This window comes from Staurois parvus, unplaced genomic scaffold (genome assembly GCF_062004578.1).
Source record: "Staurois parvus isolate SC_StPar_1 unplaced genomic scaffold, SC_StPar_1.0 ptg000283l, whole genome shotgun sequence".
Lineage (NCBI taxonomy): Eukaryota > Metazoa > Chordata > Amphibia > Anura > Ranidae > Staurois > Staurois parvus.
The window spans coordinates 1,120,660-1,142,674 of NW_028318079.1; the positions used below are offsets into that span (position 1 = coordinate 1,120,660).

Consider the following 22,015-nt stretch of genomic DNA (forward strand, 5'->3'; position numbering starts at 1 on the left):
TAAAGCATGGTTTGCTATTTCAGTTCATTGCACAAGAAGTTACATTGAGCATTGGGTTTCTGGCAGGATCAATAGGGATTTTGTTCTTGCAAAATGTTCTAAAAAACAAATGCAGTCACCACATCTAAGGACTGGCAGACTGAGATTAGACATGCTTTAACCTATTCCTGTCCGCCCACAGTACATTTACTGCGGGTGGGTAGCATGAGTGGGCTGGATCATGTACATTTTCGTCATTCAGCCTGTTCGGCGTTGGGGATGAGTATGCCTGCACCCCCTGCTGATCGGCACTGTCACTGGCTAAAATGGGATTTTGTCAGCAGGTCCCAGCCAAAGATTTATAGCTGAGACCAGCTGATCAGCTGTAGCCAATCACAGCACTGAGCTCTGTGTTTACAAACACAGAGGGCTGTGTACACAGTTCCAACTGTCTGGCTGTTTCTTCTCCCTAAAAAGCAGAGAGAAAAAACAGCCAGATTATTAAGTAAAATAAGCACACATTACACACGTTACACTTGTTAGGCACAGTTAACCCCTTGATTGCCCCTTGATGTTAACCCTTTCTCAGCTATTCAGTCATTAGTGTAATGACAGTGTACAGTATTATATCTGATCACTGTATTAGTGTCACTAGTAATGTCAGTATCAGTTAGTCAGTTAGTGCACCTCCCAGCGAAGATCTGTTAGTTCCAGATTGCCTGCCACATTATCACAGTCCCACTATAAGGCTCCTTTCACATGGAGAGACTCCACCAGTGGATCCACCTGCTCAGCAGGGAATCTATCTGATCCCCACTTTGCAGGCAGATGACAGGTCCTTGTCCGCTCCTCTTATGCAGAGAGGACAGACATGGATACAGCAGTATCCACAGGCTACAGGTCCCAGGTGGATTTAATTGCCCACAGAAAGAGGTAAACCCTGCACTGGACCTCATATCAGAGATCCCTAAAGGTACAGGAAAGGAACCTGGGAGATCTATAAACCCCGAACAGGACTTTCCCAGGGTTCCTTTGGGATGCTCTGCCACATATCCTCCCACTTGTTTCTACCCCAGGGTTGGAACACCTGTGGCCCCACAGGAATGAACCTGGGACAGGGAGTAGCATCTCCCTTTGATGAAAATGAAGTCAGACTGGATTAGACCTTTGCAGGTGATAGCCGGCACAGAGTAGCTAAAGCAAGGAGTTTAGGATTGTGTGTTCTGCCCCCTTCTGAGTTGAAACAAGGGGGGGTATGTGGCAGTTCTGGGCACTCTCACAGTGGGAATCAAGGTCATACCCCAGGATTCTCAACTAAACAGGTTAAGGGGCTCCAGAGGGTTTACTTAATGCAGAGGAAGCTGGCTTTTCAGTTTCCTCATTTGTTCATAAAGTCTGTTTTGGGATCTGAAGCCTGGAGATCTCAAAGTGATTTGGGAGGGATGAAATCTCCAATTCTGGGTCCATGTTTTCTGAACCCCCAGCACACTAATTGTAGAGGTGTGTTCAGGGCTTTAAATAATAACCTGACTAGGGTTCTGGGCTCCACCCCGGCTGACAGGAGGTCATTACCCAGGAGTCAGGAGAACTCCACCTAGGAGAGGTGAGAGCCAGAGCCGCAAGGGGCTGCTAGCTCTGTGCAAACAGCTATTTAGAAAGGAGTCTGCAGGAGACAGCTGTGAGCCAGAAGTGGAAGGCCAGAGCGGCAGAATTGTATGTACAAGCCAGGAGGTTAAATATCTGTGTTTTGAAGAGTGAAATGTATGGAACTTTCATTTAAATAAAATTGGGCAAAAATGGCCCTTAAAAAGAAGAAAGTGAGTGGTGGTGTACTTTAAAGCTCTACCCTTGATGCTATTTCTCACAACATTTATTGGGATTTGTTTTTCTTTTTTTACCAAAGACATGTAGCAGAATACATTTTAGCATAAATTTATGAAGAAATGTGATTTTTTAAAAACATTTTTATGTTTTAGAACAAAAAGAAGAAAATATTGTTTGCTTTTCAAAATTTTCTGTCTTTTTTCGTTTGTATAATAAAAAATAAAAAAAAACAGTGGTGATCCAATACCACCAAAAGAAAGTTATAGAACTTTCTTTTGGTGGTACTAGATCACCACTGTTTTTTTTACCACCAAAAGAAAGTTCTATTTGTGTGAAAAAAAAATGATATACATTTCGTTGTATGACCGTGCAATTGTCAGTTAAAGTAGCAAAGTGCTGAATAGCAAAAATTGCCCTGGTCATTAACCTCCCTGGCGGTATGATTATTTCAGATTTTTGGTGCTGAAAGCGGTACCATTATTTTGCATGGAAATTTGGTGTTTTGTATTGTAGGCCTGTAATTTTTAGGAATAACTCACTGAAATCTGTCCGAACAAGAGTCTGGTAAACATCCCGAGTAGGATAAAACTTGAAACTCGAAATCATAAATTATAATTTAATTAATAATCATAAAAAATAATAATATAATAATAATAAATTTAATTCAATAATATAATCAAACCAAAAACACTGAAATTTTAAATATAGCGGCAAGTTCGCACATCACTGAGCAAAGTCACAAAATTGTTTTCAGTGTCTGATGACGAATTTCCCCCACGAATCATTATCACTCAATTCTGCAAGTGGTTCTGATTTACTATCGCTGTTCTCTAGCCGGTCTAAAACCGCTTTTGACCTAAAGTGACGCTTTTTGGACGCCATGGACTTTTCTAAGTTTCCAGGCAGAAAAAACAGTCAAAATGAAGGCAGGGCACAGGACAGAGCACTCGGGACAAAATGTATGTGAAATGGTTTGAAACAGTAATGTTTTACTATGTCATTTTCATTTATTAGAAAATGACATATTCTAAAATTTGTAAATTTGCCGCTGGTTCCGGCCCCCATACGTCCCGTACGTCCTGACGCTCACAGGGACCAGAACACGGAAGCCAGATGCTGGCATCGGCCGGAGGAGATGGCGGGGGACGCTGCAGGGGATGCATCGTGGGAGCGAAGGACAAGGTAAGCGCTGCAGGGACTCCCTGAGCAACGCCGCATGGTAAGCCCGAGTGTAGCTCGGGGATACTGCTTGTGGTACTGAAATTTTACCCCGAGCTACACTCGGGAATACCGCCAGGGAGGTTAAGGGGGTAAAACCTTCTGGAGGTTAAGTGGTTAATTTTTTTTTCCCCAGAATTAAAAAAAAATCCCTATAGATTCTTTTGTAGGTTTTGTTTTCTATACTTGAGATTTTTTTTATGAGTTATAAATATTATTTCTGTATATTGTAAGACAGACTTGTTGCTCAAGCATATTATTGGTTTCTTTTTGAAATGTGTATTATTATTTTTTTTGTACCAGCCACAAATGGCAGACATTATCAGTAGCAAGGTTGGTGGAGGGTATAAAGAAACCATATTCTCTTGTGAAAGGCCTCTCTTGTTAAGAGGCCGTTCAAACATTACAGTACAGATTGCAATTTTTGGAATTTAAGGCCTTTTGATTTGTTTAAGAAAGGGAAGTAAAGCTAACCAATTAACCCCTGACAGGAGGTTCATTAAAGGTTTGTAATCCTTTGCCAAGTCTTTTGTGTAACTAAACTAGACTAGTGCTGAGGATTTGCAAAGCTTAGTCCCTTCACTGGAGGAGGCCGGGACTTCGAACATTTGTGCAGTTTTCACAAGACTTATATTACCAGTAACAGACTGTGCTGACATAGAACGACATAGGTAATCATTGGATCCGCGCTCTTTGCGCGACAACAATAGTGAGTAATAACGATGGCTGTCTGGGCTGCTGATTTCTTTAGTGAATGGATTAGACTTGTCTCTTGTCCCATTCATATGGATTATGGTACGGTGTAAATATTCGAGAGCTATCTATATTATGTAGCCGCCTGGGGATAAAGGCAAGAGGAAGTGTATACTTGTACTCTGTCACCTTATACGCCTTTCGTTTAGCAGTTCACAGTTTCTCGGCTCTATTTAATTCTTAGTTGTATGGATTAATCTATACACATTGTGTGTCTCTGACTTTGTGTGCACAAAAATTTTACAGAAAAGTAAAAAACACATAAATATTATATTTGTAAGTCACTTTTTTTTGGGGGGGTGCGGGGGTTACTAAAACTGTAGCACTCTGAACCTGGTGCAGCTGTGCATGGTAGCAATTCAGCTTTTAACTTCAGTTTGTTCAGTTAAGCTTTGGCAATAAAACCTGGAAACTGATTGGTTTCTATGAATAACTGCATCGGTTTTAGTAAATTCCCCCCATTGTACTTTCTAATTTGATAGATGCTATATACCTCTCTCAGTGGGCATATACACCGATCAGCCATAATGTTAGAACCACCCACCATAACCCAACAAGGCATAGACTCCTCTAAACCTCTGAAAGTATGCTGTGGTATCTTGCATCAAGCCATCAGTAGCAGATACTTGTAAGTTGCGAGGTTGGGCCTTCATGGATCGGACTTGTTTTTCTAGCAATCTACTGTATCCATCTATCTATCTATCTATCTATCTATCTATCTGTTCACATGAACACATGTTCACTTACCCATTCCTTTTTTAAAGAGGAGTTCTGCCCCCCCCCCCCCACTCCAAAAAAAAAAAAGTCAGCAGGTACAAATACTGTAGCTTCTGACTTTTAATATTAAGGCATTTACCTGCCAGGGATCCAGTGGTGTCCTCACCCCAAGCCTATTCTTCAATTGACTGTCGGGTGCTGACACTGCCATCTTGACTAAGGGAAACTGGCAGTGAAGCTTTTGGGTGGAACTCCACTTTAATGTAAAACTTTAGTAAATATTTTTTAACCAAGGGTCTTTTTCACATTTGTAGTCCACAACAGCATATTATACATTGTTTTTTAATCATCTTAAACACTTTTTTCTCTGCTAGTGATATCATATCTGCATTGTATTTAAAGCAGCTTCTGTGGAGCACTGTTTAGCAAGACCCAAAGCCCAGGAGCTGTTCATTTTGCCTCCTAGATGATGCAAGAGCTTACTAAATCAATTGAATTGAGGATCTATGGTTTTGATCATTTTCGTCACATTGAATAATTGATTGTATGGTCATATCAATCTGTGTGTGACCACCTTAGGACACCCTCTTAGATTTCCCTTCGCTTTCTGTTCTAGTGACACAGCTAGAAGTAAGAGGGAAGCTCTCCAAAGCGAAGGGTTATCCCCTCATAGACTGTTGTGATCAGGACAGGTTTACCCAGTAGATGATATCTTCTCACCTAATGTTTTTGGTGACAACAGAAAAATTTTGCTTTTCCATCACTAAAACAGGCAGGTGTACAGAATCAGGTGAAGCCATCCTCTATCGCAGGGTCTCCATACTTTCTAAACAAAGGACCAGATTACTGTCCTTCAGACTTTGGGTGGCCAGTCTTTGGAAAGTGGGAATGGAAAATGTCCCAGTGTCAGTGAGAATAAACAATACCTTAGGTTTGGTTGTCAGTGGGAGTAAGTAAATGACTTAGTGTTTTTGGTCAGTAGGAGGAGGAATGGTATTGGTGGGAAGAATGGTGCAATATTGTCAGTGTGAGTAGGAGGAATGGTAACCCATCATTGGTATCATTTGGAGGAATTGTGCCAATTGTTGGCATCATTGGATAGAATAACGCCTCTTCATTGGTGTCAGTGGGAGGAAAAGAGCTTGATTTCTGGTATCAGTGGGAGGAATGGTGCCCGATTTTTGGTGTGAGTGGAAGGAATAATGCCCATTGTCGGTGTCATTGAGAGGAATAATGCCTCATTGTTGCTGCCAGTGCAGGATTAGTGCCCCCCCCAATTGATATGTATTAGTGGGTGGCCCAAGGGGGCCAGAAAAAGGCAAAAAAAGGGCTGTATTTGGGCCATGGGCCACAGTTTAGAGACCACTGCTCTATGGAGATCTGATGTATGTGTTTAGAAACCAGGCATAAGTAACCCTTCAACATTCTATCCAAAATTTAAAAAAAATATATGTTTTGGCTTTACTTACACTTTAAGTTAACTACCTCCTTTGCATTGGCACTTGTTAGTAAGATCTGCTCTCTTCTTTCGGTTTACAGCTACCATTAAAAACTGTACAGCAAACTTGGCAGATTCTGCCAAGTCATGCATTCATTAGGATTTGTAGTAATAGTAATAATAATGATTAAAAACTAATATTCATGACAGATGTTGTAGCAATTTGTTGTTCAGGCTCTAAGTCCCATATAGTGAATTATTTAGAATTAAACTGTAGTATAGTAATATACGTAGTTTCTCCCTTTTATTTTTCCAAATATATATACATTTTGATGCTCTGTCATGTACCGTGACTCACACAGACAAGTTTACTGCAGTCTCATCAGCTCTGACTGCACTGTATGCTGCTTCTTGTGTCAGTAGGTGAACCAACCAAAGTCACTCATTTCCTTCTCTTGTCCTCCAGGCCTGATGGCATAGGAACAGTTACAGTTGAAGAAAAGGAGCGATTTGAAGAGATCAAGGAAAGACTTCGCTTGCTGCTGGAAAATCAAATCACACATTTTAGGTAAAGCATCTCTTAAACAGTGAAAAAAAAAAACATGTCATTTAATTAGCTTACTCCCTGGAAACAGGATTTACACAGGGGAAATGTGTATATTCCTTTATTTGTAGGTATTGCTTTCCATTTGGCCGACCAGAGGGAGCATTAAAAGCAACTTTATCCTTGTTGGAGAGGGTAAGCAGTCATTTCTCCTTAAAGAAGTGTAATACTTTCTCCTCTTGCACCAATAAATTTGTTATGGTTATACCCTTTGATCAGCTACTCTGAAGACCATGAAAGTGTTTGGGGCACATGGTAATTGTTTATTAAAAGAGAAAAATAAACAAGGATAATACTTGGTTGAGCTAAAGCAGCATCTATAGTGATTTACATTCTAAAAGCAAAAGAAAATTCTTTATACTCCTAAAAATATTAGAAGTTTGTCCTTTTGCTTTTGAAAAGACCTGTACGTTTCACCTCCTGTTCTACTGATCTCCCGTTATTAAGGTTTTAATGAAAGATATAGTTACTCCAGTTCCTCAAGAGGATGTGAAAAATGTAATCCGGAAATGCCTGGAGCAAGCTGCTTTAGTCAACTACACAAGACTATCTGAATATGCCAAAATTGAAGGTAAGAGACTCATTTCATAACTTTGCAGGAAGCTCACTGGTTCACTTGGTTCATTGACTGATCCAAATGTTTACTTAGAAAGTACAAAAAGAAAATTGGTTGATTCATGTGCAAGGTCTTTTTAATATATGTTTATAAACTGATGCAATTGAAACGTTGTACTTTGGTTTTAATATTTGTCTATGTTTTATCTTGGAACAGCAACTGTCTGTGTATATTTGTACCGGTACTTTAATTTTGAAGAGTTTAGTGTTTTGCTGTTTGGTCAACCGGAAAGTATTGGTTTGCACTGAACATATGTTTTGTTTATATCAAATTGGGTTAATTTGTTGATATAAAAAATAAATGTGGTGTAGCTTTGTAGCATAGCTCTGTACATGTAATTTTTAACAAATATTTATAGCCTATAAATTGTTTGGTAAAATATGTTGTTGGTTTTCACAATCCTTTATACCTTGAAAGGGTTTCTTTGTCCATGTCCTTTGTAGGTCAAGTGGGTCTTAACTTTGCCCACCTGACAATGCTGAAGGAATGGCTGAAAGAGAAGTTATTAAACTTTGCCTAGTGAGAAACACTTAAGAATTGGGCACTAAAGGGATTTTTCTCTTGAATAGATCTTGTCCTAGAGATGACTGATACAAATAAAGCTATGCAGGTTTTGTTGTTGTTGTGGATTTGGATGATGAATTAAAGGCTCTTTGGTTGGCAAAACAAAGACATTAATTCCCTTGTTACATAAAGTATAAAAACATGGCTGATTAGAGATGGGAGGAGTTTGTTTCAGGGAAAACTTTCCTCCATCACAAATTTTGCCTTGTCAGAGCTGTTCTTTCTTTAGTAAGTGCTAACTCGTTGGTAAGATCTGCTCTCTTCTTTCAGATAAGTCATTGCAAAACAAATCTTTAAAAAAAAAATCTGTAAGTAAAAATGCATTCATTTCCAACGTAGAACACTATAGCTCTTCTTTTGTGCCGCAGTTCTTCTCAGTTGTGTGAATACTTTGCCCCTTTTTTTTCTGCACTGTGACTTTTAGGTCTGGGAATACTTTGAAGCAACAATCCTTTTCTTTTCCAGCTCTCTGTTTAGAGAAGTTCCTCATCCCACACTACCTGCTCTTCGCTTCTTTCCCTCCTTACTCGTTATTGGCACAGCCATTTTCCCTCTGCTTTTCTGGAAGTGGTTGCTATGTCAATACCAGAGCATGCTGGGATTGTTAACTCTTAACAACCCAACATCCACCAGTTGCATGAGTCTGGTTTTCTCTCACAGGCATAGCAAGGTTATTGTACTTTTGCTTCAAAGGCTACTGCCCAATACTATTCAAGTTCAAAATCTCAACTCCAACAATGGAGTCATTGTTAAAAAAAAATTGACCTCAGAAATAAAGGTATCAAATTCTCATGGCAGTGGTACTTTTTAGGAGTCTATGCTTGTGAGGAAAATTTTTACGTGCCTTGGATACTTAAGGCTTGAATGCTTAGTATCTTAAGCTAAATTCGTCAGTTTTCTTTCCTTTTATGTTTGGATCATTTGAGTCTTGCAAAAAGTACAAAAATCCCTTAAAAGCACAAATAAACTGTACAACATCCCAATCTGTGACATATGGGCATGCTGAATGGTTAATCCAGAAACATTCAAATTTAAAAACACCCTTTTCTGTGTGTCCCAAAATACGTAAAATCTTTTCTCCTTTTAACCTGATGTAACATTTTCCTCTAACCTTTGACCTCTTTACCTCTCTGACCTAAGCCTCTTGCATGCCCAAATCCTCTTTTATAGGGAAAAAGAGAGAAATGTATGAACACCCTGTCTTCTGCTTGGCCTCCCAAGTGATGGATTTAACCATTCGTGAGTACTTACCTCCACCTCCTCTCCATGCTGTCTCCACTCTGTTGCCATTATCTCGAGAACCTTCAGATCCAAACCAAATCACTTTCCTTGCTTTAAGTCTATGAGCATTCTCCCTGTCTGTTGCTTCTGTCTGTGAAACCCAGTGTGAAAGTCCAGTCACTTTTTATCAGCCTAAAAGAGGTTAAAACAACAAAGCCATTTGTCTGTTTAAACTGGCACCTGTCTGTAAGTTTATGTCTGTGACCTGAATGCATTTTTACTTTTGCTTCTGTGTATCGCCAATTTGTTAAATGCTTGCAACCAGTTTTCAAGGGTACCTTTTCATCAGGGGACATGTGATAGAGCTAGAGGTTGCGCTTGTAACGACCTTGTGTACTAAATTATATCATAACAGTTGAGGAACGTACGATACTCACCAGTTGTCTTAACCCATTTTTTTTATTATAAACTTTTGCAGCGGACCAAAAAGAACACTTGATTAATCTCTTACTAAAAAAATATAATTGATGTCTAAAAACTTTGTATAAAGTTCACTGATTTCTTCCATTTTCCCCCTAATCTGGTGCAGCCTCCACTTCCTGTTTGATTATGAAATATCTATGTTAATGATTTTGGGTGTATAGTACTTTTTTTTTTTTTTTTGGTCAAATGTCATTTACCAGAAGTGAATGGGGGTAACGGATTGGTCCACTTGCTCATTAATCGTGCATATTATGTTCTTTCTCTTCTTTCCTCCTCGCTTTCTCTTACAAATAGAGAATCAAAAGGATGCAGGTGAACAACTGTATATGCCTTACAAAATAATAGGATTGTAATATTTTCTGTTTTCTTTTTTTTTCCTTTCTTTTCTTTTTATAGCTCCTTAAGTCATGTGATCCTGCAGGCTGTACAGGAATCACACTGTCACTTAAGGAGTTAATTTGTGCTGTCTCAAAATCAAAAACCCACTGCAGATACTTTGTATCAAGAGCAGAGCCATTTTAGTACATGACAAATTAAAAGAAAAATATAAAAAAAGTCATCGAAAATTGCTCTCCACCTCCCTTCTCATATTTGTGTTAAAGCCTTTTAAACTGTTTGTGTTTTCTGTACATGTGTACTAACAGCACAGTCAGAAAAAAAACCTCCTTGTGTTTTGCGTCCTCTATGTTTGTAAGATAATGAAATGTTATACATGGCTCCAAGTATTTAACGGTCCTGCTCTTTGCAGCACAAAACATCCTTTAACTGTGAAAATACACACCAAGAATTCTTCACAGTTGGATATTTGCATTTTTATCAACATTTTTTTTTCCTGTGTTATCTCCACCAAATGGCCATCCTAGAGTAACCTGGAAAATGTCACTTTTTTTTTCTTCTGTTGGCATTTTGCATTTATTTTATTTTGTTATTTACCCTAGGATTTTTTTTTTTAAATATGGCTTTCTGCATGGCTGGTAGAATACTTAATATAGTAATGTTAAAGCAGATATGCTTGTTTTTAAGGTCTTTTGTAGATTTATCTTGTTTCAGTTGAGTTGTCCCTTGAAACAAGTGCAGATAATTCAAGATGGCCCAACATATTCCAGAGTGAATTTGTCAGTGCTCAATTGCTCTGTACTGCTTTGCCATTATCTACTTTAGTTCACAGGCTGCTAGTTGCAATATTGTAGAAGTATTCTGTCAGTTGCATTATTGAAACTCATGTAGGAATGACTTGTGCTTGTTTCTAAAGATAACTTACAAAGAAACAAGTTAAACTCCATAACTTTCACCCTACATAGTGCAATAGAATATCAATTCCTTTTTCACAAATGTGTGATGCCCTGATGATTTTATAAAGCTATTTCATTATTTAAACAAGTGGTTCTCTTTGTGTAGCCAATAGTAGTTTGAAGTACTAATGACCACCTTTCCAATAGGTATCCTAATTTGTTAAGAATGCAAGATGCAGTAGAAATACAATGGTGGTATAGCTTGAAAAACAACAGAAGGTTGTAGCAAAATAACATTTTGTGAATATTACTAATTTTTATAATATAGAGTGTTAGGGAATGATTGGGTGACTGTAGTACATTGCCCATCCATCTGCATTCTTCTATTGTGTAACTCTACTGGGAGTTGAGAACCAATGATTTAAATAATTAGAGCATATTTATTTAATACCAGTATTTGAAAGCAGATATGACAGTATATTATATTAATATATGCATTATACCAGTTTCACTTTTGTTAATGACATTAGTTGGTGTAACTATGAGCGCTACAGAATTCATAAAACAAACCCAAAGGCTGGGCAGAGACCATAGAATACGTTATTTGTTTTAGCAACCCTTTTGGGAAAAGACTTCTAGTTGACTTTGCTATGGTTTTGAAAAATTCTGGCAAAGGTAGTGAGCTATTCACACCATATGCAATTATAACTTATGGCTTCACCCCAAACATCACTAAGATGCCACACCCACTGCTTGTATTAAACCCCATCCTTGTATAAAGCTCTACCTTCTCATAGACCCAGATGTTGCATGCACATTAGACACTGTTAGACAATACAAGTGTAGAGATTTTGCATCCCCAAGGAAAAAATGTACTAGCTTTGGACAACACCTCTCCCACAGTGCACCACTTCAGACAAGATATCCTTTTTGGCTGGGCTGGCTCTACATAAGAAACCTAATTGTCTGCCTACCAATGAGAAAAATAAATAGCTTTCCAGATGCTTTCTGTCTGAATTTCAGTTGTTGTCAGTGCTTCTCCCCATATGAAAATGTATCTGCTAAGTTGATATGCCATGTCAACCATGTTTGCAGCAAACTAGGTGATTCTAGCATTGCAAGTAGAGAAGAACGGGCATAGGTGTGAGCTGATTAATATAAAGTGTTTCTGAGATGTTGGAAAACACTATAAGCTTGAACAGCAAACAAAATTGCTGTTTCTAGATCTTTTTTATAATTTAATTTTCATTGCATTAATTGACCAAAATGTATTCATTTATTTAAAAGGATTATTTTCTTACAGTTTTTTTAAATTAGACCACCTAACTAAACATGCAAGTTATTTAACAATGATAAATAAGCAAAACCTTTAGTATAGCAAGTGCCAGTTTATTTGCTGAGGAGTTTATCAGTTTGATTTTCTACTGAAAAAACAAACATTCATTAAAAAGGAACATTAAAATAGACTGTGTGAAAGCTTGGTAACCTAGAATAGTTTAGTAACATTTATTGTTGTACATGTAGCAGGAGCAGAAAGATACTGGTAGTGGAAGTAAGATTTTTTTTATCAATATTTATTATAAAGGAGGAAACACTTTTACTCTACAAAACATATGCATAATATTAAAATGAATTACAGTGAAAGAGAAAGAACCATCAATTATCCAGTTTTCAACCTGCAAATCCTGCCATATTGAAAAGTAAAAAAAAAGTAAATTTTGGCTTTCCCTTGCATTACTTGCAGACTTTCTGTTTGTAATTAATGCCAACTGGCACTGTAAGCCTTTTTTAACCCTTTGGAGATCATAGGTCATTGATTCTTAGATGCCCAGACCAAATTTAGCAGAACTGGCATGTATGCGTTAACTTGATAATAACTCTAAAACCAATTTGCATACCCACTTCAATCTTTTTATTTTGTAGATTTTTATTTGGTACAGTGTTTAGCTAGAATCCTGCTGACAAAAGCACAAAAATGTAAACCAGAAGTTTTTTTTTATTTTTTTAAGTTGTAATTGTATTTAATATTTGCAGTATCAAACAGAGGAACAGACTGCAGTGGCGTCTGTAGTGTTGTATGACATCTCAAGGCTTATTTTGTAAATATAACTTTTAGCCTGCATGTGTCATGAATGACATAGTGATCATATGATCACTATGGGGTTTATTTACTAAAGCTGATTCACTCCGAATCTTGTGCACTTCTGCATAGAAATCAATCAGTTTACAGGTTTTATTGCTAAAGCTTAATAAAACAAGCTGAGGTTAGAAGCTGATTGGCTACCATGCATAGGTGCATGAGATTCTGAGTGAACCAGCTCTAGTAAATAAACCCTTAAGTGTCATACATGACATAGTGATCATGTTTGGGTACCTTTCAGATTTGTTTCTAATAATGAGTAGGAACTGGAACTGTCAGAGCTATCAGTGACAGCTAGAATTGTGGCTAGTAGCTCTCACAGTGGAAGGCTATAACCTCTGTCAGCTTAATATTGCTATCTGTGTCCTTTTTGGAGATTCTCCCTAATTTCTATCTTGTAAGTCCATTGTGATTGAGACACAATGAGCAAAGCCTGCCATACATGAATCAAAGTTCAGCTGGTATCAAAGTTCAGCTGGTTCAGCAGGGACTGGCAAAATTTTGATCCATGTATGGCTAGACTGGTTGTAGAGAAGTTTATCTACTGCTTTACAACCACCCTGTTGGGTTTTTTTTCATTCAGTGCCCCCGGCTATAGCCATGATCAGTGTATTCTGATAGAGTGGAAGCTTCCCCACTGTTAGAATACAATAGCTCAGCGAGAGTGATTCCCCCATCCACATCTAGTGTGTGAATGGGGGGATTGGGTTATTTTTTCCATTCAATCCCATGGTGAAACAAGAAAAGAAAAATGAAGCATGTTTGGGCTGCGTGAGGGAAAATCTCCCTAATGCTGCCTTGACAAGGGGTTGAATCCTTTTTCATCTCTAGTCTAAAAGGTTTAGGTGTCCTTTTATCAAGCAGTGGTAAATGACCACTGCTCAGTTCTCCGGCATTCTCAGGGAAGAGAGTTCTCCTCTGAATGACTTTTTATGAAGCGGTGTAGATCGCTTCTCCGAATGAAGGGAGAAGCGATCTACAAATGCTTTGAACACTAGAAAATGGCTGCTTTTACTATAATCTCGCAAGATTACAGTAAGAGATCAGTCAAACACCGTTTACTAAACAGCTGTAAATTACCTCTACAGTTCCCCCGATTCTCCACCTCTGGGCTGGAGAACCTGGAGGGAGAGCCCAGATCACCAGTGAAGGGCTGACATCGCTCCTTCATACACTGGCCGTCTGTGTGGTGAGATGATCAGCAGAGAACATGTTCTCCACTGATCATCTCTGTTTCCTAAACCACTAATGATTAGAGATCAGCAATGATCCTTAAAATCGCAGCTGATCTCTGTTTCATAAAAGGACACCTTAGCTGGAAATACACTTTGAAATTACTCTATCGCAGCTTTGCAAACATGTCTATAAATAAGACTTGCTAAAGTGGAAGCTTCAAACTCACCTGTCCCTCTGCTCTTTCCCTGATTTTGTCTCATTTGACACTTCTAGGAGTGTCGGGTCTTTCTCCCTTGTTGCAAGTTGTGGCTCCTTCTTTTAATGCTATGTCACTCTGTCCTGTAGTGATGTAGGGGCTGGCACATGGAATTACAACATGCTAGAAGGGGCACTTCTAGAAGTGTATCAGATGTAAGTAGGCGATTCCTCTGCAAGCAAGAGAGGATAAGAGGAATGGTTGAGGGGACACCTGAAAAAGAAGCCTCTTCTTTTGTAGGTGTTGTGCTTTTTAATTGAAAAGAGTTTCTTTAATATTGTTGCTATTATTGATGATACTCTTAGTCACCATGCTCTTTTTTGCAACTTCAGCATATTTCACACATTGCAGGAAATCATAAAAGAAAGAAATAACGATTAATACATTGTAATTAAAAAGTTTACAATTACAATATCTGCACACAAGAGCTTTCAGTTACAATAATTTGTGCCTATACTGTGGATGTAAGTACAAACAGACATCCCCATTAAGTGTATTTGCACTAGTCACCAAGATTACATACACCCCTCCGACTGACAGATCAGGGTGCTTGTTTTGTGTTCGCATTCGACGAAGAATACTATTTTCATCTCTAAATCTTTTTGCTTTGCTGATATTACAAACTGTATGACAGATGGGTCACACTGATCGCTGCGTTCTAACATTTGGGAGAGCAGAGAACATATTTGGTGAAGCTGGCATGCTTCGATGCTGTTTGATTCAAGCCACAATATGAGAACCACTAGTATTTCACATTGAAAATAATTAAAGAAGCAGGAAACAATTAGAAAGCACACATTTTGAATAGTGACAGATGTTATACATGTTTAAATTAGACAAAGGGATATAAGACAATTTAACGGGTCACATTAACAACTGCTGTAGTTTTAGCGTGTAATTTGTGCAGCAATATGGAAAGTCTTGAAAAATAAGATGTAGCTGAGTGAAAAAAAAATATTTACTCCACGTGCTCATAGAATTCAATAGATGTGACAACATGTTACCCAAATCAATAATTGGATAGAAAAAAACATATATTATTTATGCCATTAACTTGTATAAAATATGTTCTATATGATAGATAGATAGATAGATAGATAGATAGATAGATAGATAGATAGATAGATAGATAGATAGATAGATAGATAATTATTATTATACAGGAGATAGATAGATAGATAGATAGATAGATAGATAGATAGATAGATAGATAGATAGATAGATAGATAGATAGATAGATAGATAGATAGACTATTATTATTATACAGGATTTAGATAGATAGATAGATAGATAGATAGATAGATAGATAGATAGATAGATAGATAGATAGATGATTATTATTATTATTATTATTATACAGGAGATAGATAGATAGATAGATAGATAGATAGATAGATAGATAGATAGATAGATAGATAGATAAACTATTATTATACAGGATTTAGATAGATAGATAGATACAGTTGTGTCCAAAATTATTCAACCCCCACTGAAATTGAGTGTTTTGGCCAGTTTGACATTGCTTTTGATCATTCAGTCATCTTGCTTACATTTACATTAAAGAGGCACTTGTAGGTCAGACAAATATAACATAACAGTTATAATGAAATAACCACAAATGTCTTTTCTGTGCTCACAGCATTATCAGTTTTATTCAACCCCCAAGTGACATTCAATCTTAGTACTTAGTACAGCATCCTTTTACAGTTATAACAGCTTTTAAACGTGAAGCATAGCTTGACACAAGTGTCTTGCAGCGATCTACGGGTATCTTCGCCCATTCTTCATGGGCAAAGGCCTCCAGTTCAGTCACATTCTTAGGCTTGCGCACTGCAACTGCTTTCTTTAAGTCCCACCAGAGGTTCTCAATCGGATTTAAGTCTGGTGACTGCGATGGCCACTCCAAAATGTTCCAGCCTTTCCTCTGCAACCATGCTCTAGTGGACTTGGAGGTATGCTTGGGATCATTGTCCTGTTGAAAGGTCCAACGTCTCCCAAGCCTCAGGTGTGTGACGGACTGCATCACGTTTCCATCCAATATCTCCTGGTACTGAAGAGAATTCATGGTACCTTGCACACGCTGAAGCTTCCCTGTACCTGCAGAAGCAAAACAGCCCCAAAGCATGATTGACCCTCCACCATGCTTCACAGTAGGCAAGGTGTTCTTTTCATCATAGGCCTTGTTCTTCCTCCTCCAAACATAGCGTTGATCCATGGGCCCAAACAGTTCTAATTTTGTTTCATCAGTCCACAGAACACTATCCCACAACTTTTGTGGTTTGTCCACATGGCTTTTGGCATACTGCAGTCGACTCTTCTTATTCTTTGGAGACAGCAAGGGGGTACGCCTGGGAGTTCTGGCACGGAGGCCTTCATTACGCAGTGTGCGTCTTATTGTCTGGGCTGAAACTTCTGTACCCACATCTGACAAATCTTTTCTCAGTTCCTCAGCAGTCACACGGGGACTTCTCTCCACTCTACGCTTCAGGTAGCGCACAGCAGTCGAAGTCAGCATCTTCTTTCTGCCACGACCAGGTAGCGTTTCAACAGTGCCCTTTGCCTTGAATTTGCGAATGATGCTTCCTAAGGTGTCTCTTGGTATGTTTAACATCTTTGCAATCTTCTTATAGCCATTGCCCTTCCTGTGAAGAGAAATCACCTCTTCTCTTGTCTTCCTGGACCATTCTCTTGCCTTCACCATGTTTGTAACCACACCAGTAAATGTCTAGAAGGAGCTGAGTATCACAGTCATTTTAAAGCTGCCTAATTGGTGCTTATTATGCTTGATTGCTGCTCGGTGACATCCACAGGTGTTTTCAATACCTGATGGAAAGCACCTGTATGAACCTCTGTTCTTCAGAGTGGTAGTCTTTAAGGGGTTGAATAATTGTGGCAATGAAGAAACCACATAAGAACCATTTACTACTGTATTACATAAACAATTGATGTCATTTTAGTTGCATTTGGGTAGTTACAACGTCCTTGTAGGATTTGATTCTGAATACAATTCCAAATGTACACTATAGTCCCTAAACCCCTTTACAGCATTGGGGGTTGAATAATTTTGGACACAACTGTAGATAGATAGATAGATAGATAGATAGATAGATAGATAGATAGATAGATAGATTGAAGAACTGACCTTCCTGTTATACAAAAAGTTCAATTTGTAAAAAATTTTAAGCAAAGGTTTACTAAATTAATTTATGTTTTGTATATGATGAACACTCATTTGGCAACAAAAAGTGGGTCCTAGCCATTCTTCACTCTGTCCAAATCTAAAAGAAAAATATTTGGCTTTTTATTTATTTTTTGCTAAAATTCAGGGCTATAGTAGACCAATGTGACCCACAAGTCCTGCAAGGATGTAAAAGGCCAGCACAACTTTGTATTAGCTCTTAAAAATAGTAGTAAGCACCTGTATAGTGATGAAGGTGGGATGAGATCTGCGCAAAGGTGGCCATTACTTACTAAGAATCATCCTATTACAAACTTCACCTCCTCATACTCCTTCCTTACATACAGTATGAGTTTCCCCCTTCAAGAAATGTCATAGAGCCAGAGCTGGTGTGAACTCTGTGCTGGCTGTGTTCAGCTAGCCAGCAAGGAGGGGGTTTATAGCAAGTAGAGGTTTCCATTATTGTATTTACGGGATGCATTTCATCTTATTTTCCTCAATAACCTCACTAATCTTTTAATTCTGGCCATGTACGTAACAATAAATGAATAAGTAATTATAGACTTGATTATTTCAAGCAATGTTTTGCTCAAAACATTTGTTTGACATACCAAAGGGACACCTTGATTTGACTGAATTTGATTGGGTTTATTGCCATTACCAAGAATTCCATTTGATTTCTACTGTTTTATTTTGATCACAATTCTTAGCTAGAACAATTGATTTCTGAAATAAAGTCTTGAAAAAATATATGATTTGTTAGGCAGTTTTATAGTTAAAAAAATGAGGTGTGTTTTTGTTTCTTCCTTTTTCCACGTTTCCAGTTAATTAATACTTTTGAGTATATATTTATTCTAGTCTTCTGTAAAAATAAAATCCTAGTTTGTCCTAGAAAGAAAAAATTGCAACATTTGTTAAATTCAGTGAATTAAACTATATTTAATGTAGGTGAAATTGTTCTATGTACACAATTTTTAGATCACTGTAGCCACAAAGATTTATGATCATAATATAGAGACTTGGAACAGAAATCTAGCTTTGGATATAATATTTAAGATAAGCAACACTGAAACACTGAGCATGAAAAAAACATTAACATGATTGGTAGGTGTAACAGAGTCCTGCCATTACTTATAGAGTAGGCAACTACCTGATTTTGTATTGAATCAGCAGAATTTCACAGCTGTAACTTATGAAGTTCAGACCAATGGAGACCACTGGACAATAATTTCCATATGCATGTATAGAGTTGTCTAATTATTGACAGGCTGACCAAGCAAATTTAAGCGTATACATAGCTCATTTTTTTGTGTATATTGGGTAGTGCAGGGAAGGATCAGAACCTCTGTCAAATTTTCATTGGAGTCTGTGTCCCTTCTAGGAAGATTTGCCCTGTTTATTTGTCCTGGGGGCCATTCTCATCAGGGCTGAAAGTAATAGGAGATCCCAAATTTTATAATTTTTATCAGAGCAAGAAATAAGTGTAAATCTTCTTATAAGGAAACGTGTTCAGATGACAACTGTCTAAAAGACAGAGATTTCCTCTCACTTCCTGTTGCATTTCTGGAACAGGACTTGAAACAAAACTTCCCCAATGGAAGTTGCAAGACTGCAAAAATACTGTACTGTATCTAAAACTAAAAAAAAACAGTATACACTTTAAATTTCATAGCGTCTTGTGTTTTTGTACACCTGCTGCTCTACACGCTGGATTTGCAGCGTCCATTCAGTCATTGCTGTAGTTCACACTCCACATATCAAAACCACTGGTACATATAAACTATAAATGGTATCATTTTTTTTTCAGTGTAGAGTTCTTCTTTAGTTCAGTACAATAACCTGAGCTGCTAATCGCAAGGAAAGGGTTACTGGCTTTGTCAGCAAGATAATGAACAGAAACATCACATACCCAACTTAGTGACGTGTGCCAAGCCTGGCGTGGGAGTTGTGTGAGAATTCTGAAAGCACTGTCATATTAAGAGGGTTTCTAGTTTAGCAACCAGAAGCTGGCTAGTAGGAATGCCCCTTCAGCCAAGTCCTAGTGCTAAGTGAACCCGCTGCTCTGTCCTTCAGATCTATTGCTACTGATGACTTTGTCCCAGATGTCTAGTAAATGAGTCCATCTGAATTCTTGTTTGTCTGCGACGTAATAGTTTATTGTGAATGGCAAAATTGTCAGAATTCACAATCTAGTTTTTACAAAGATATAGTGTCATATCAATTGATAACTATATCTTCTTGTCTAGTTTGAGTGTCATTCCATTAGAGGTCATGTAGATGGACATTTACAAGAACAGGTTCACAGGTAAAAACACAGACGCTTTGCAGTAACCTGGGGCAGCCAATCAGAATTTTCCATCTTTTTTTAATTAGATGAGGAACCAGAAAAAGTGTGTTTGAATGTAATGAAACTGGCAAGAGCCACATTCCCTTGGCATTTAAAGTGAACCCCTGTTTACCATGAATCACGTTACCTACAGGCAGAAGTAGTAGAGGCAACTGAAGGTGGCTAAACCTATGTCCTTTTTTAAGGAAATAGATGCTGAAGTGCTTAGCCACACCTCTCCCATTTTTTTCAGTGGTCAGGGTTGACTCCACAATGGTAATGAATCAGTAGTGAGGTGTGGGAGAGGGTGGCACCAAGCACAATGTCAGAAACTGAGGTTTGCGTATGGCTTCCAAGGTTCTAGGCATCTACAAGGTGCACAATTTTCTTTAGAGTTCTGGAGTTTTTTTGTCTTTTTATAGTTTAGGTTCATTAAAGTAAATGCAAGTTTGCTTAACGTGAACATTAATGAAGTAACAGGTTCCCTGGTAGTACATAAAATGGAAATACAATATTTGCTGTGCATCTGCAGAGCCCCACACCCAGGGAAACTCTTCCAGGAATTCTCTAACTCTAAGAGTTGTGGCAAACCCTTTTCCCCTGTTTTCACCCAACCAGAAGGAGCTCCTCTCAATTGCTTGATGCCATGATGGGTTGTAGGAAATAGCAATGAGGAGTGCAAAAACTGCAAGCTGATGCAAAGTCAAGATTCTTGGGTTCCTGAAGTGCATTCCCTGTATTTCTCAGTGTATCTTCTGTTCATGTGCCATCCTCTCTTTGAACCCACTCAAGCCTCACACATTGGTGCATGGAAAAGAGGTTACACAATAGATAATCATAATTTGAAGCTGCCCCACTTAGAAGCACATGCCAGTAGCTTTCCTAAAGTATGTCTCCAGCCAAATTTTCTTTCTATTTTGGTTAGAGTAGAGAAATTTTAAAATCCCTGTTAGGTTTTTCTGTTGTCTGTGTGCAATTTGTGCGAATTACCTTTACTTCCTGTCTCAAAGACACAACAGTAATTAATAGTAACTCTCTCTCTTTCAGAGAGTTGTCACAGGAACCACCACTGAAAGCATTCCTCTCTATTCCTGTTCCAAAATTTTAGATTTTCTCACTCTTTTGTTCTCAGAGACGGTGGTCACCAGTACAAATAGAGAATGAATCGTTGGAACTGGCCACAAAAATAACCCATCCATTTCCTATTTTTTTCAAATATAAAAAAATATATATATATTTTGGCTGTAGATGCACTTTAAGATTTTTGATTTACTCACTCTTTTGTTCTCAGAGACAGTGGTCACCAGTACAAATAGAGAATGAGTCGTTGGAACTGGCCACAAAAATAACCCATCCATTTCCTATTTTTTTCAAATATAAACAAAAAAATATATATTTTTGCTGTAGATGCATTTTAAGATTAAGTATAAACTCAGTGAACATTATGAAATTGGCACAGTTTTCTGGATAGCATTAGCAGTTCACTGATTAACTTTACATTTTGCTAAGAATTGTTATTTATTATGAACATTCTCTAAGAAAATCGTTTATATCTAGTTTATATCTCTTGTCATAGCACAATAGTCAGCATGTTTTATATTACATTAAAAAGGCTATCCTTATTCCTACATCCCCAATGGGTGAGTTCATCCAGTGGAAACTCTTTTACAGACATTTCCAATGTAAAGACTGTAAATTTTAGGTGTTTAACAATTAGAAATATTTCTATAAAAGTGGAGGAACTGAAAAGTGGAGGTGTTACAGCTAACAACCAACCCAATTCCATCCATCATTTTTTCAATGTGCGTTAGAAAATGCAATTTAAAATCTGACAGTTCACTGTTTGTAACACCTTATCTTTCATCTTCTCCGTTTTTATTGAATATACCAAGCCCTAGATTCTGATTGGCTGCTGTCTGTGATACCTTTGCACTGGTATTTATGAATGTCCTTCTGTATGTTCTTGTTTTGTTTGGGTATTACTAGCTATAGTTTGTTCCAATATAATAATTTGGTATGTTCAGCAAGTAGAGATCACATAATCCAATGTTTCATTATTTTTGTCATCCTTGTTGTCTTTTTGTTTAAAATGCTGAGTCCTGTCATATTTGTGTATATACTCACGCTGCCTTACTTTTGACTCTTTTCTCTGTCATGCATGCCCAGTTCATCGGCCTAAACCACCTGTGCCTCCATCCATTCAAACCCAGGCTAACATGTTAAATCAAAGGCTGAAAGGCATGCCTAGACCAATACCAAGTACTGTATCGGCTTTATTTCATTTAATTT

At 37.9% G+C, this 22,015-nt stretch overlaps 1 protein-coding gene across 15 annotated transcripts in view; it reads left to right on the forward strand.

Moving 5' to 3' along the window:
* CADPS (calcium dependent secretion activator) overlaps positions 1–22,015 on the forward strand; it is a 610,020-nt gene that overhangs the window by 423,506 nt on the left and 164,499 nt on the right. For 4 of the 15 annotated variants that reach the window (XM_089682020.1, XM_089682021.1, XM_089682014.1 and 1 more), the window contains exons 14-18: positions 6,396–6,497; positions 6,605–6,668; positions 6,981–7,104; positions 8,884–8,952; positions 9,712–9,729. In XM_089682020.1, the coding sequence (XP_089538146.1) occupies positions 6,396–6,497; positions 6,605–6,668; positions 6,981–7,104; positions 8,884–8,952; positions 9,712–9,729 (377 nt within the window). Of the gene's footprint in view, positions 1–6,395; positions 6,498–6,604; positions 6,669–6,980; positions 7,105–8,883; positions 8,953–9,711; positions 9,730–21,892; positions 21,986–22,015 lie in introns of all 15 variants that reach the window. The other 11 variants (XM_089682023.1, XM_089682025.1, XM_089682019.1 and 8 more) reach the window with 4 other exon arrangements.